A 13,254-nucleotide genomic window follows, 5' to 3' on the forward strand; every position below is an offset into this window, starting at 1 on the left:
CTGCCTCTTTATTTACTCTACAATTTACTTCTGAAGAAAACGTTGAGTAATTCCTATTCCAGCCATCGAAGTGTGGGAAGAACAGAAAGGGTCAGCAGCGGTAAGCTGTATGGGTGTTTTAAGAAACTAGCCACGGACCAGCAGAGCCTGCGAATGCGCGGCGATGTGACGACAAGGTTGTTGATGCCACAGCCTGTAAGGGGCGGCAGACAAGATGCCAAACGGAGGGACCCGCGTCTCTAAGGGCCGCCGGCTTAGCTGGGGCTGATCTGCCTTCCGCCTCCCGGGAGCCCCAGTCCTCGTCAGCGTCGTCAGGAGGATTACTCGCCCTAATTATCCCGGGAGGAAGACGCGCCTTTCCCGGAGACCGCTAGGCAACACTCACCACGGCAGCCTCCAGATTACTTCTCTCCGTGGGTGTGTGACTTCGTCGAAGCAAATCACACTTACAGTAGATTCTCACTGGCAAGGCTGCGAGCAGCAGAGGGCGGGGGAGCTGGGAAGAGGAGGAGGGAAGGAGGGTGGGAGGCGCTGAGCCGGGAGGCAGAGGGGACGCCAGAGCTCCAGACACAGCAGGAGCGCGCCTTGGCGGTGCAGTTTCAACCTCGCCTTCGCAGCCGCGCACACACCGCTTCCTCCCCAAGCAGCGGGAACCGCAGCAGCTCCCGGGCCGCCGCAGCCCAGCTCCTAGCTCCTGCCCGCCGTCCGCCGTCAGTCCCTCCCCTCGTCAGCACTCAGCCCGCAGCTATTTCCTTCTGCCAGGCTCTTTGAACTCTGGATCTTTGCTTTTGCTCGCTGCTCTCCTGTTTTTCATTCTCCACATTTTCTCAACTACTCTTTCTTTATCCTTAGCCACCCTGCTTTTTTCCTCCTTAAAAAAAAAAAAAAATCGGGGATTTCGCCTTAAAATGATTTGTCTTCCTTACCTTCGTCCATTTCAACACTGAAGACTGCAAAGAACCTTCACCTTTCCCCTAGTGGCATTTAAAAATTCTCAAACCGTAAAAGTATTTTTAAAAGGCAAAGGAACAGGACGCGAGACCCTCTTGACACCCTTGATCCGAGTCCAGAACAGCACTAGCAACCAGAACTAATATTTCATTTAACCCCACCAAAGGGGAAGGCGAGAAGAGCGAGAAGCAAACTTCAGCTATCTCAGCGGATCCGTGGTTCCCGCATTTGGAGGAGCCGCGTGCCAGAAGGCGTAGGACCCCACGGGGAGACAAGGAGGACTCCCGAGTCTCCCTTGGCGGCTCCTCGAGGCCGAAGCGGTGGACTGAGCCGCGCGGGACAGCTGCAGCGGAGGAAGCTCGGAGAAGATGCGGGGCTCGGGGCCCCGGGGTGCGGGACGCCGGCGGCCCCCAGGCGGAGGCGGCGACACCCCCATCACCCCAGCGTCCCTGGCCGGCTGCTACTCTGCACCTCGCCGGGCTCCCCTCTGGACGTGCCTTCTCCTGTGCGCCGCACTCCGGACCCTCCTGGCCAGCCCCAGCAACGAAGGTAGGGAGATGGGGGTGGGGACCGCGGCGACCTAGGGCGGAGGGGCTAGGCGGGGCCTGGGGAGTTCGGGTCTCAGCGCGCTGGACGCTGCTGCTGCAGACTAAATCGCACTCTCATCTCAAATTAATATTTGTCGTCCCCTTCCACTGGCCTTTTCGCTCCCCTCTGCGGTTTTTGGTTGCATTGTTTGACATTAGCTTCGGAGTGCTGGGCAAGGAACCTGCATGTGGACAGAGGCTGGTTGGGGGGCTGGGAAGGTGGAAAACCTTGGGGGAAAGGAAGTCGAGGCCCGTACCAGGGGAATGGGTGCGGCTGGGGCTCACTTAAGGCGCGTGGGGAAGTGACATTTAGGGCTTGAAGGAGTGGGAACTGTTTGAAGCTCAGCGACAAGGATCTCTGGAGCACTGGGGCTTTTAGAAACCGTTATTTGAAGCCAGTGATGGGAAACGTTGTGGGGGTGGCTGGATGCTTTTATTTTTGGGGAAAGTGCCTGCTGGGAGCTGTTATTTAGGGCATCACCAGCTGCTATTCTGGGGTGGGTGGCAGGAGCTTTTATTTCTCATGGGAGGAGTATAGCGAAGGACAGAAGGCGCCCCACACTGTTGGGTGCCCTTCTTCTTGGGGGAGTTCATTGTCACACTCAAGCCAAGGTGGAAGAAGGCGAGAAGGTGGGATGCCGCGGGAGGAGGGGCGTGGGGGAGTGTCGCTGCTAGGAAGTTACTGCTAAAACCCAGCTGGGCATGTCTTAGAGAAGGAAAAGACCTGCTTTGGCCAGTACCTGATCCGGGAGTACCCAGTCCCCCTCCCTATCCCCAATCCTGCTCTCCGGACCCAGAATACTGTCCCTGCCTTTTTCTGGGAGAGTATGGACGGCCGGGAGCAACACCTGTGCCGCTCTCCGTGCTCCCGGAGCAGTGCTCAGCCCCTCTGCCCGCCTGCCTCTTGGATCTGAGCCCTCAGCCTTTGGGTCCCCTCCATCCGCTCTCGCTCCTCTCCCACACCCGGATTGAGCTCGGGTCTCAGCCCAAGGGCGCATTACTCGCGGAGGGGCGGGAACAGCATCTCAGATCCAGATCTTTCAGCTCCGCTATGAAAACAGAAAAACCTACCCCCTTTGGCTAGAACGGTGGGGTTTCGGTTTGGGGTTGTGGATGCGACGCGTGAGGCTCAGAACCTTACAGAAATTCCTTCCACTCCTGGGCACGGGACACTAGACCGGAAAGATGAAGCAGCAGTGGTGGAGTCGTGTGTGTCCTCGTGACTTGCATGGGTTCAGTCTCCGCTGTAGGAGAAGGCGCTGAGCTGGTATCCCAGCAATGCCAGCTCTAAAGGAAAGGTGTGAAAGCAGGGCAGATAAAGGCTCCCTTCCCCCCATCCCATGATCTTTCTCTTTAGCATCTAATTTTATTTTTTAAACGCTAATTAAGGACTTACTTGTATTTATCTACATTTATCTATATACATATATAGGTAATCTCTCACGCTTAAGGCAAACAATCGGGCATTTTCTCTTTCTGATAAAGTTGAAAAAGTGTTTTTGGGAGTCGTAGACCTTTTATTAACATCTTATTTTAAATTCATTCTGTTAGACGTCTGGAGGATTATAACAGCGTTAGAGGAGGCTCTTTTCTTAACTGTCTTATTCCACCGAAAGGGGCATCCTGGTTTCAATTTGAAGGGGTTTAACAGTAATATCATTCATCCTTTCGTGTTTCCGTTGGATTTCAAGTCCTCTCTCCAGGTGTGATGGAAGAGGAGAACTTAGGTGGGGATGAAAGGGTGTCGATCTTGTTTAGAAAACTGGAAAAACTGAATTCTCAGGGAGAGTGACACTGAATGGGAACAAGAGCCAAGACTGTGCAGGGAGGAAGAGGCAGAAGGAAAAAGAAGGAAGGGGAAACAGCGCCGGTCTCCTAAGGTGTTGAAAGCAGAGCTGGAATCTTGTGGAACATAGCCTGGCTGTTGCTGCAGATTTAACACCCATAGATTGTATTGTCTTACCTCATCTAGTCCGTCACACAGCAAAACTTGGACTACAGTGAGATGGGGCTTGGAGATCTAATAAAAAATGAGATGTACCTTACCACCTGGTGCTCTGAAAAAAGCCTGATGTTTGGGGGCACATTTTGTAATATGTCACTATTATACTTAATTGGAAATAAAATTGTATAAATATCTATGTCATTATCTAATCCGTCTTATCTCAGCTGAGCACAGTTTTCCATCTTTCCACTTAGTATCCTAGACCTTTATTTCTGCTCTGTGAAATATAGATTCTTCTCTTCTTGTTTCTCCATGCTATTGCTATAAATTGAGCAGCAGAGTGTATTAAAATACTTATTTGATAAAATGTTTGGGCTTTTTTAGAGATTCAGATTAGAGTTTTCCAATTTGTTTATTTGCTTCTGCAGGGACTTGGGAAGGTCAGGGGGCAGAAAGATTTGATGTATATGCTGAACTCATTAATCACTTGTTCTCATATAATTTGTCTTCTGCAATCTACAGATGTTTAGTGATTTCCCAAAGACTGTGTGTGTGTGTGTGTGTATATTATGAATGCTCCCATCATGTGAAAAAAAAATTTAAAACATACAGAATAAATGTGAGTGCACATTCATAGTTGCTATTCTAGTCATTTCTTAAATTTAACTTTGTTAGGTATAAGCAAGCAGAATTGAGCAGAAAAAGCCAAACATATATCTGGAATTTTGGACTTTTATGAAATGTATTTATTTGGTATGTATGAATATGTTGGATAGCAGACAATAAGAGGAAAATTTACCCTTTAGTCTGAATTCTAAGCAATTTATAAGTTAAATATATCATTAGTAGTTTTAGTATATTGGTCATAAACTACATGTGGAAGAATCCTTTGATTTACAGTATAATATTCAAAACTTTTATTACAAAAGATTTCAGAGGTATATTTAGAAACAGACTTGTCTCTGATGAAGCAGGACAAATATTAGCAAGTGTATCTGCAAGTGAAAATTTAAATAAATTTAGTAAGTAAAGGGTTCATGTCCATTGCTATGAATTTTGGAAGTGGCCCTGAACGTATTCAGTAACTGCCACTTTTTGCTGTCTGGAGATATATTTGTAAACAAGCATTATTTGACAAGTGCTTTTCACAGCAGGGATTCTTGGCCAATTACTGCTGAACAGCTCTGCATTGAAAATGATTCACCCGCAGTGAATCAAGCTTAATTCATTGAAGCTACAGTCAGTAATGTCCCAGTAAAGTGCTTCTGAGAGTTGTCAGCAGTTTGGATTTGAAAAGTCCGGTTTCTTGTCTCTGAATGTTTTGTTAGTTTGAGAAAGTGGGGTAGAAACACATAAGGTGGGAAGAAAAGGCTAAACTGCCTGAAAAACAATCATAAACTTGTAAATGTTTTCCTTGGAAAGATAAAAAAGGGAAAAAAAAGGTTTGTTTTAGGGTTTTTCTTGGCTTATAACAGAACCAGGCCCATAAAATAGATTGGAGGACATAATAGATTTGTAAAACTAAATGGCTTTATTCTGTGGCCTTGTCATCCCGTTGTAATTCATTTCCTTTTAGATAAATCGGCAGGACCCCACAGAAAAAAGGACGGTAAAATCATTTCCTCACCAGGACATTACTGAACAAGAAAAGAGAGCCATTACCCCTATTTAAATCATAGATTGTTGAAACTACAAGGGACCATGAATAGTTTTGGCTTTTTGCTTAATAAACCATGAAAAGGGGACCTAAGTCTTGACATTTTAAGCTCCTTTTGAGGTAGACAAAGATCTTCTTGAGTGTTAGGGTGACAGGTAAGAGGATTTCATATCCTCATATAAGACAAAGAGGACAGTGAACAATTTCTGCATTTAAAACAAAGATTTTTCTTTGATTGGAAATCTTCTTGTAATATTGTCATTTGGAAATACTGTTGGCTCTTTATTCCAATTCACATAAAATAGAGTTGGTATGAAAAAAAGGTTCACTTTTTACACCTAGAAAAAATTATTTACTATAACATATTTGTATTATTATTCTCTATAAAATATGACTACATAAAGTATATGTGTTTTGTATCTTTACATGCAAATTAAAAGGAAATGATATAGGTATTTACAGCAAACATTTCTAAACTTTTTAATTACATATTTTATTCAGAATTGATTGCTGCTATTGAGAAAATAACTGTGCTTCAGTTTTTTCCACCACACTTTTGTTGATTGACTCTACCACTTGAATCTCCTTTGTCTGGAGTGCTTTTTTAAATGTATTTGCTTGAATGGCAATTAGTTTCTTTTTCATTTGGTAGAAAGCTTTCTACCTTTGACTGTAAAAATAGAGTATAATGTACATGATTATATTAGGTAACTATAGTTATTATCCATTTTATGAGTCAAATTTAATGTTCTTTTTTCAAAAGAAAAATATAGTGTTCATATTTCAAAGAAATAATTGCTGAACAAATCATCGATAACTCCTTAGAAATTATTAAAATTTAAATTAGCATATATTTAATATATTCTACTTTATTAATGAATAGTTTCAATTTAAGTTAACAGGGATACCTATTTAAATATTATGACATCATTTTAAACAATCTTAAAATAGCTCACAATGGTTTTTTTAAAGCATCAGAATTAATCGAGGTTTGAATTTCACGTCTTGCTTATTAATCATTAAAATTGATCGTAGTATTTACTTTTTCTTTTCAGAAAGAATGAATTGTTATTATAAAAGCAATATTAGAGTCAAAAATGTCAACTCTTACTTAGAAACTCAGAATGATTCTTACTATTATAATATCTCTAGTGAGTATATTTCAGGTGGAGAATGGCTCCTACTGAGTAATGCGTATTTATTTTATCAAAAGTTATGTAATCCATAGGATAGATAAGGGTTTCTTCAAAAGAGTTATTATAGTCCATTGTATACATATATACCTAATGGAACAGTTAACTGATTTTAAAAATTTATCATATGTACTATCCTTGTGTAATTGGTAGATATTTCTATGGGTGTATATAAAGGTAGATAAAAAGAAAAATGAGTTCGGAAGGCTTTGTAAACACAGATTAAAATGGGTTCATATATTTTAGAAAAAATTATTAGTACCTATCGTTAATCAACAAAATGTTTATCGAGTGAAATGCATTAGCGATAGAAAATACATAAATAACAAGAGATTTTCTAATGTATTAATTACAATTTTTGAAGGCACTATATGACAGTTAGAAAACTGACAATTATTAGATGTTGAAAATGTAGTATAAATAATTGGTGCCATTGAAAATGTTTACTTAAAAATACGAATGATCTATTTTTTAAGTATTTGGTTTTGAACTTCCAAAACAATTAGCATGAATTCTTAGGACAGTTTTTCTCTATTTAATATTTACTTTTAGTTTCTGACTTTCCAGACATCTGTTTGTATTCAATTAATGAGATAGATTTTAAAGTGTTTGAGCAAGGTAAAAATGGAAGCAGTGTAGCAATTTTAAATATAAACTTTGAACAACAACTTATTTTTGACAATTCATTTATTAACATACACAAAATGTTCTTGTAATAAAGAAGCTGTTACAAAAATAGAATCTGATGTCATATAAATTGTAATGTGAAATAGGTATTTCCATATGAAGCTCCAAATAAATAGTGGTGCAGTTATTTTTGAATATTAAGACTTTATTGGAATTTGCATTTTTCTTTTGACCCTATAGAGTTCCCATACAGAGGATTTATTCATTGCAATTATTCTTATCACATAAAAGAAAGATATGGCACTAATTTTAAAATTCCTATTATAATGACAATAAGAAACATTTAATTGAGTGGCTTAAAATGTAATTCTGATCAATTAACTTCAAGAACCAGATTTTAAAATTCCCATTTAACCTATTTTATTACGATCTTAAACAATTGTTACCTGATATAATCTGTTAGTGCAAAGAAAAATAAATAGAAAGAAAAAGTGCTATAAGATACGTAAGAATTTGAATTGTGTCTGGTGAAATTTGTAGTAATTGAAGGTCTTTTTTTTTTGTTTTTTGTTTTTTCCTAAAAGTTCAAATTTTCATCCAGTATCCCTAATGAGAATCCCAGGTGTTACAAAGTCATAAAATAAAACTGTAACTTAGTAGGTGTCCACTTGGAGTTCTTAAAAACTCTGTGGTTTGGTATGATGACATTTATTGTCATTTTAATGTTAGTAGAACTTTGTGAAATGATTTTTAATTGATAGTAATTTAAAGAAACCATAAATAGTCACTTCTATATTTAAAAATTGTCTGAAAACCCCTTTTTAAAAAGTGTGTGTGTTTTGCCTTTAGAGTGCCATTTAATTGTATCCCAGTTTAAAAAGTCCTAGTAGGTTCTATTCATAATTAAACTTTTCTGTAGCTCTTATTTTCCTGTAGGGTTTGCAGTCCTTAGTCTCTGATCAGCTTATGTGTTACTTTATTAATATCTCTTAAATTATTACTTATACTATAGGCGAGCATAACAAAACTTTGTCGGACAAAAGTAGAACCTAGGGCGTGCCTTCTTTCCTCTGTGTCTCTCAGTGATAAAGTGTTCATGCCTTTAATCATTGTGTGTTTATCAAGCAGAGTGCAATAACTTGCCTGGGATTTTGGCGTATGTGCCCATGGATGTGTGTTGGGTGTGTGGAAAGGTTGTTGGAAGGCTGGAAGAAAGGGTAGGGAGAGGGATGTCAATATGATATCACCATAAACTTGATATTAATAACAGTTTTGAGTAATGCTTTCAATCTTATTTTTAAAAAATATCACCCCTGCCCACACACACACTCTCACACACTCATGCATTCTAATTTTACATTTGTTTTACTATGACCCTGAAGATAAAACCCCAGCCTAATGAAAAAAGCATAAATAAATCCCTAGTTCATTGTGTTTCATAAATTTGTGTTTTTTTTTTCCTTCTTTTTCTCTGTAAGATCTGTTTTGTTGAGTTATGCCAAACACTTGTTGTGTTGGACACCCCACAGATTAAATAATTGGGATTAAAGTGTCTGTGATAATTCTAATTATGTTTTAGTTGCTGGACTATTGCCCAGGCCATCTTCTGCATTCATCAAGCTTGTCTTCAGTTCTAAATACACTAGCTACGCAACTCTGTTAAGTAGATGATTCTGGTAAAAAATAAAAAAAATAAATAAAGAGCCAAAACCTGAGGGTTGAAATATTTTGCTTATGCTTTGCAAGAACATGTTCTTACTTGGAAACATGTTTCAGGCTAAGTATTGGAAGATTTAGAGAAAATACAGTCTGTTCTTTTGCTAAGAGATGGGCAATGTCTTTTTTCTCTTATATTAATTTTACACTCTTATTTTCATTTGTCATGTCTCTCTCCCTTCCTGTGTGCCTCTTTTCTTCTTTCTTTTCCTCCCTCCTTCTATCCACGACTAAGTCAAAATGATTTAAGAAGGTAAGATCCCCAGCCTGTTTTATTCCAACACCCTCAAGGAAGTCAGTATTTCAGATTGTGTGTTTGTTAAGAAGATAATATATAGTCTTTTTGTAAACAAATTGTGGGACTCTGCCTACAGAATAGATTGTGTCAAACCCAGTTTTTTTTTTTTTTCACTTAATTCATACATTAGAAGTTTTTAAGACATCTCTGTCAGTTTTGCCTTTCTTATAAGACAGCTAACTTATTTACTTTGCAATGACAGCACCTTCCCTTTCCAGGATGCTTGTTAATGTCTTTTCTAAGGAAAGGCAAACTCAGTAGGCAGATCCGGCTGGCACCAGTTCAGCCCAGCAGACCACAGCAGGAGCTTGCTTAGAGAGCCAAGTTCTAACTTTCACCCAAAGCTTTCACCATGTGTACTAGCAGAAAAGGTGAGGCTGACTGCCCAGCCTCATGGAAGATGATAATGCACTGTCATCTCACTTAAGAGTTTTGCTCTAGACAGTGTAGTAATGCCACACTGGGCCTCCTAAGATGGGGGATACAGCCAGACTTCTGAGGCAGAAGATACGTGAAAACTGCTGCGTCTGAAGAATTTTAACCACTCCTAGTTTCAAACCATGATATTTGATATCTCTAGAAGGAGGGAAGGCAACAATAACAACAGCAAAATTACCTTAATCATGCAGATTTGAAGTCACTGTTTTTGATTTAAACTTGTGAAACAAAGTAGGGAAAAAATTAGTTGCAGCGGAAGTAAAGAAAAATCAACAACAACATCAATAACAAAGCAAACAAACAAAAACAGTTAACCAAATCTAACTGTTTTGAATTCAATAACAAATATGGTTTCAGTTTTTGTTTGTGTTAGTCTCTAACATTAACGCTAAATTATTGGCCCTCATTTATTTATTTTAAACTTCAGTTCAATTATCTGTATTATGGTAATAATGGTACTGCCTACTTCATATAATCGCTATGGAAAACAAATAAAACCATTTTCTAATTATTAGAGCAATGCACAAATATAGGTTGTAGAGGAACAGAGGAAGTCTGGAAATGTAACTGTTTAAATGCCCTCCATGGTCTGTGTGTTACTCTTCGTTTGCTGGGTAAGGATACGAATAAAAGATTATGTTATTTGAGGGAATTTCATTAAGAAAAGGAGTAGAAAAATATTCTATTTTGCAAGTGTAACACAAACAAGGATTTCATAAACACTTTGCTCATGCCTCAAGTGACATGAAAGTGGCCCATGTTCTTGAGTGTCCTGTAGCTTAATTTGTATTAACTTCATGATAATTATGCCTCTTTTAGAAAAGGGAGATGTAGAGACCAGGAACCCAGCTCAGCCATGGTCTTAGACAGTGATATGGTCTTGAACCATCCACCTCAGATTCCACATCGTTAAAATGAAGATGTAAAGGCACACCCACAAGGTTGCTGAGAAAATAAAATAATAATGTGCCTATGTAGCCTAGTACATTTCCTAAAGCCAAGTGGGTACACCAAAATATTAGTCCCTGTCTTTTCTCCCTTTCTGCTATTACTACATATAGAATATTTGAGGTATGATTTCACACTCACAGATCATCATCTTCCTTGCATTGTATGATTAAAAGGAATCTAGGCTTGGAAAACAATCTGAGAACAGGAATTTACATGCACATTTTCCATAGAGCTATCCAAGGTAAAAACCAACCATATGACATTATCTTGATTTTCTGTTGGTTTTCCTCATTATTTAAAATTGAATATTGGAATTTGATTAGGAAATAAATGGAAAACCGTCAGTACAAGGGTCATGGGTTGTAAATGTTGTATTTTACCTCATTTGCCCTCAGGTAGACTGGTAGAGGGCAGATTTTTTTTTTTTAATTTTTGCCACAAATCATACCAATAAATATTTTCAAATATTTTGAATATTTAGTCCTATAAGAATAGTATGTTATCAGTTTCACTTTTAAATACACACATATATGTATAAAATGTCATATATATATATAATCTATATAGAAATTCATTAAAAGGACATGAAAAATGCTGCTGTAAGTGAACAGTTGGAAGAATTAGATTCTTAGAAATTACTAATATTATGAGTCTATACCTTTACTTTTAGTTTGAAATATATAGGTTTCTCATCTGTTTGATTATGTGCAGAGTTAAAAATATAACCTGGAAAGATATTTGAAGTTTTATATTTTCAAAAGGTATTAATGTAATTTTATTTTATTTTATTTATTTATTTATTTATTTATTTATTTTTTTGAGACGGAGTCTCACTCTGTCGCCCAGGCTGGAGTGCAGTGGCCGGATCTCAGCTCACTGCAAGCTCCGCCTCCCGGGTTTATGCCATTCTCCTGCCTCAGCCTCCCGAGTAGCTGGGACTACAGGCGCCCGCCACCTCGCCCGGCTAGTTTTTTGTATTTTTCTTTAGTAGAGACGGGGTTTCACTGGGTTAACCAGGATGGTCTCGATCTCCTGACCTCGTGATCCGCCCGTCTCGGCCTCCCAAAGTGCTGGGATTACAGGCTTGAGCCACCGCGCCCGGCCAGTGTAATTTTATAAGGCTTTTCTTTTTTACTTAGGTGAGCATAAACAGGTAAAATAAATTTGGAATATATTATATTTAGATCTGCTTTTAAAATGTATGCCTGTGTTTGCAAGCTCATGAGTGCACACACCTGTATAAAGTAATCATAACTAACATTTATTTTTGACTTACTGTGTGGGGGACATTGTTCTAAGTGGTTTACATACGTATTAATTTATTTTCCTCAAAACAAGTCTTAAAAAATGTATGTGAAGTCTTAGAGATATTTCTTCTCATTCTTAGTCATAGCTATAATTTTTTCCCTCTTATTAAACACTTGATCAGCTGCTGGTCATCATATCCTTATACAATGATTTACCTCCTATTAATATCTTCTCTCTTCATTGTCCAGATACTCACTAGCACAATGGGAGATCTGTTTCCACATATTTCCCTCTTTCCAATTCACAGCATCTATGCTTTACCTTTCCTAATTTTTTTTTTCTTCTGTTACTCTAGTGTATAAACAATCCAGTTCCCAGTCTCTAGCCCAGACTAGACACTGTATATCTCGGCTTGCATACCCAAAATCCTATTAAGATTTTGTTAAGAGGTGCTATCTATTGCTGATCACTACCTCTTGCTCTGTTAAAAATAGAGGAGAGTTTTTAAAATAGTTTTATTCTAACTCATGATAGAGTATATTATTTTAGGCAGCACTACTTTTTATAACAAGAGAGAAGACAGAAAGGTTTCCTGGAAAATGCACTCACCTTTCATCTCCTGTCCAAGCCAACCCTTTGGGTGCTTTTTTCTTCCTTTACCTACAAGGTTATATTAAATATTTTATAATCAATATTTTGTAGCATTTATTATGAAAACCGCTATTCCACATGAATCTCATAACAAAGCCTGCAGAATAGATTAAAGAAGCTCAATGTTAATTAGGGAACTGAAACAAGAGAGTTTGATCTATTAAAAAATTAGAACTAGTATCAAAGCCAATGTCTTATTACTGCAGAATCAGTGCAACGTTTAGCGGAGGTATAGCAAAATGGTAAAACCATGGGCTCAGGTTCAACTATTTAGGGCTGTTTGACTTGGGCAAGCTAGTAAACCTCTTTGTACCTATGTTTTCTTGTCTGTGAAATGGGATGATTATAACAATATGGTATATAATTGAAAAGATTGAATTATTAATAATGTGCTCCATAAAAGTTCTAGCATATAGTAAATAATATATAATTATTAAGTATTACATGTGTTAAAACAGTATGGTTGGCACTCTGACATTGAGCAAGGTCTACTTTTCTACATTAGTCAGTGAGTACTGTCTAATATTCATTGCAAATGGAAATGCCAGAAGAAAAACACTTGACTTCAGCTCAATAGCTCAAGCAGTCTTTATTTACTCCCAGGGTAAAACCTTTCAATAGTCCTCCAGTGCCCTGAGGATAAAATCTAACTCCTTGAACCTGAGTACAGAGTTCTTAGTATTTTGTTTCTGGCCCACCTCTCCTGCCCGTTCGCCTTCCTTGCACTCCCAGTTCCTGTGGTGAAGAACTGCTCTGAGCGCAGTAGGATTCTGTGAGCTCAGTCAGAAATACTCATCTCTTTTCTTCACTAAATAATTTGATATTTATGCCTAGGTCTGTACAAGATTTTCCCAGGATTGTGTGCCCATTTTTATTCTGGGTGTTGCCTATCACACTGAGATGGAATTGTGTTTTTGCTTGTCTGTACATTTCTGATCTTTGATGGGAATAGAGATCCTTGTAAAACGTAAAGGTTAACTAGAAAAAAAAAA

At 38.7% G+C, this 13,254-nt stretch overlaps 1 protein-coding gene across 4 annotated transcripts in view; it reads left to right on the top strand.

Moving 5' to 3' along the window:
• The first annotated feature begins 217 nt into the window (after positions 1-217).
• The window catches only part of EPHA5 (EPH receptor A5), a 360,922-nt gene continuing 347,885 nt past the window's right edge, over positions 218-13,254 (top strand). For all 4 annotated transcript variants that reach the window (XM_011940291.1, XM_011940293.1, XM_011940292.1 and 1 more), the window contains exon 1: positions 218-1,500. In XM_011940291.1, coding sequence (XP_011795681.1) covers positions 1,320-1,500 — 181 coding nt within the window. In that variant the 5' untranslated portion in view covers positions 218-1,319. The remainder of the gene's footprint in view (positions 1,501-13,254) is intronic.

Source organism: Colobus angolensis, unplaced genomic scaffold, assembly GCF_000951035.1.
Source record: "Colobus angolensis palliatus isolate OR3802 unplaced genomic scaffold, Cang.pa_1.0 Scaffold189, whole genome shotgun sequence".
NCBI classification, from domain to species: Eukaryota; Metazoa; Chordata; class Mammalia; order Primates; family Cercopithecidae; genus Colobus; species Colobus angolensis.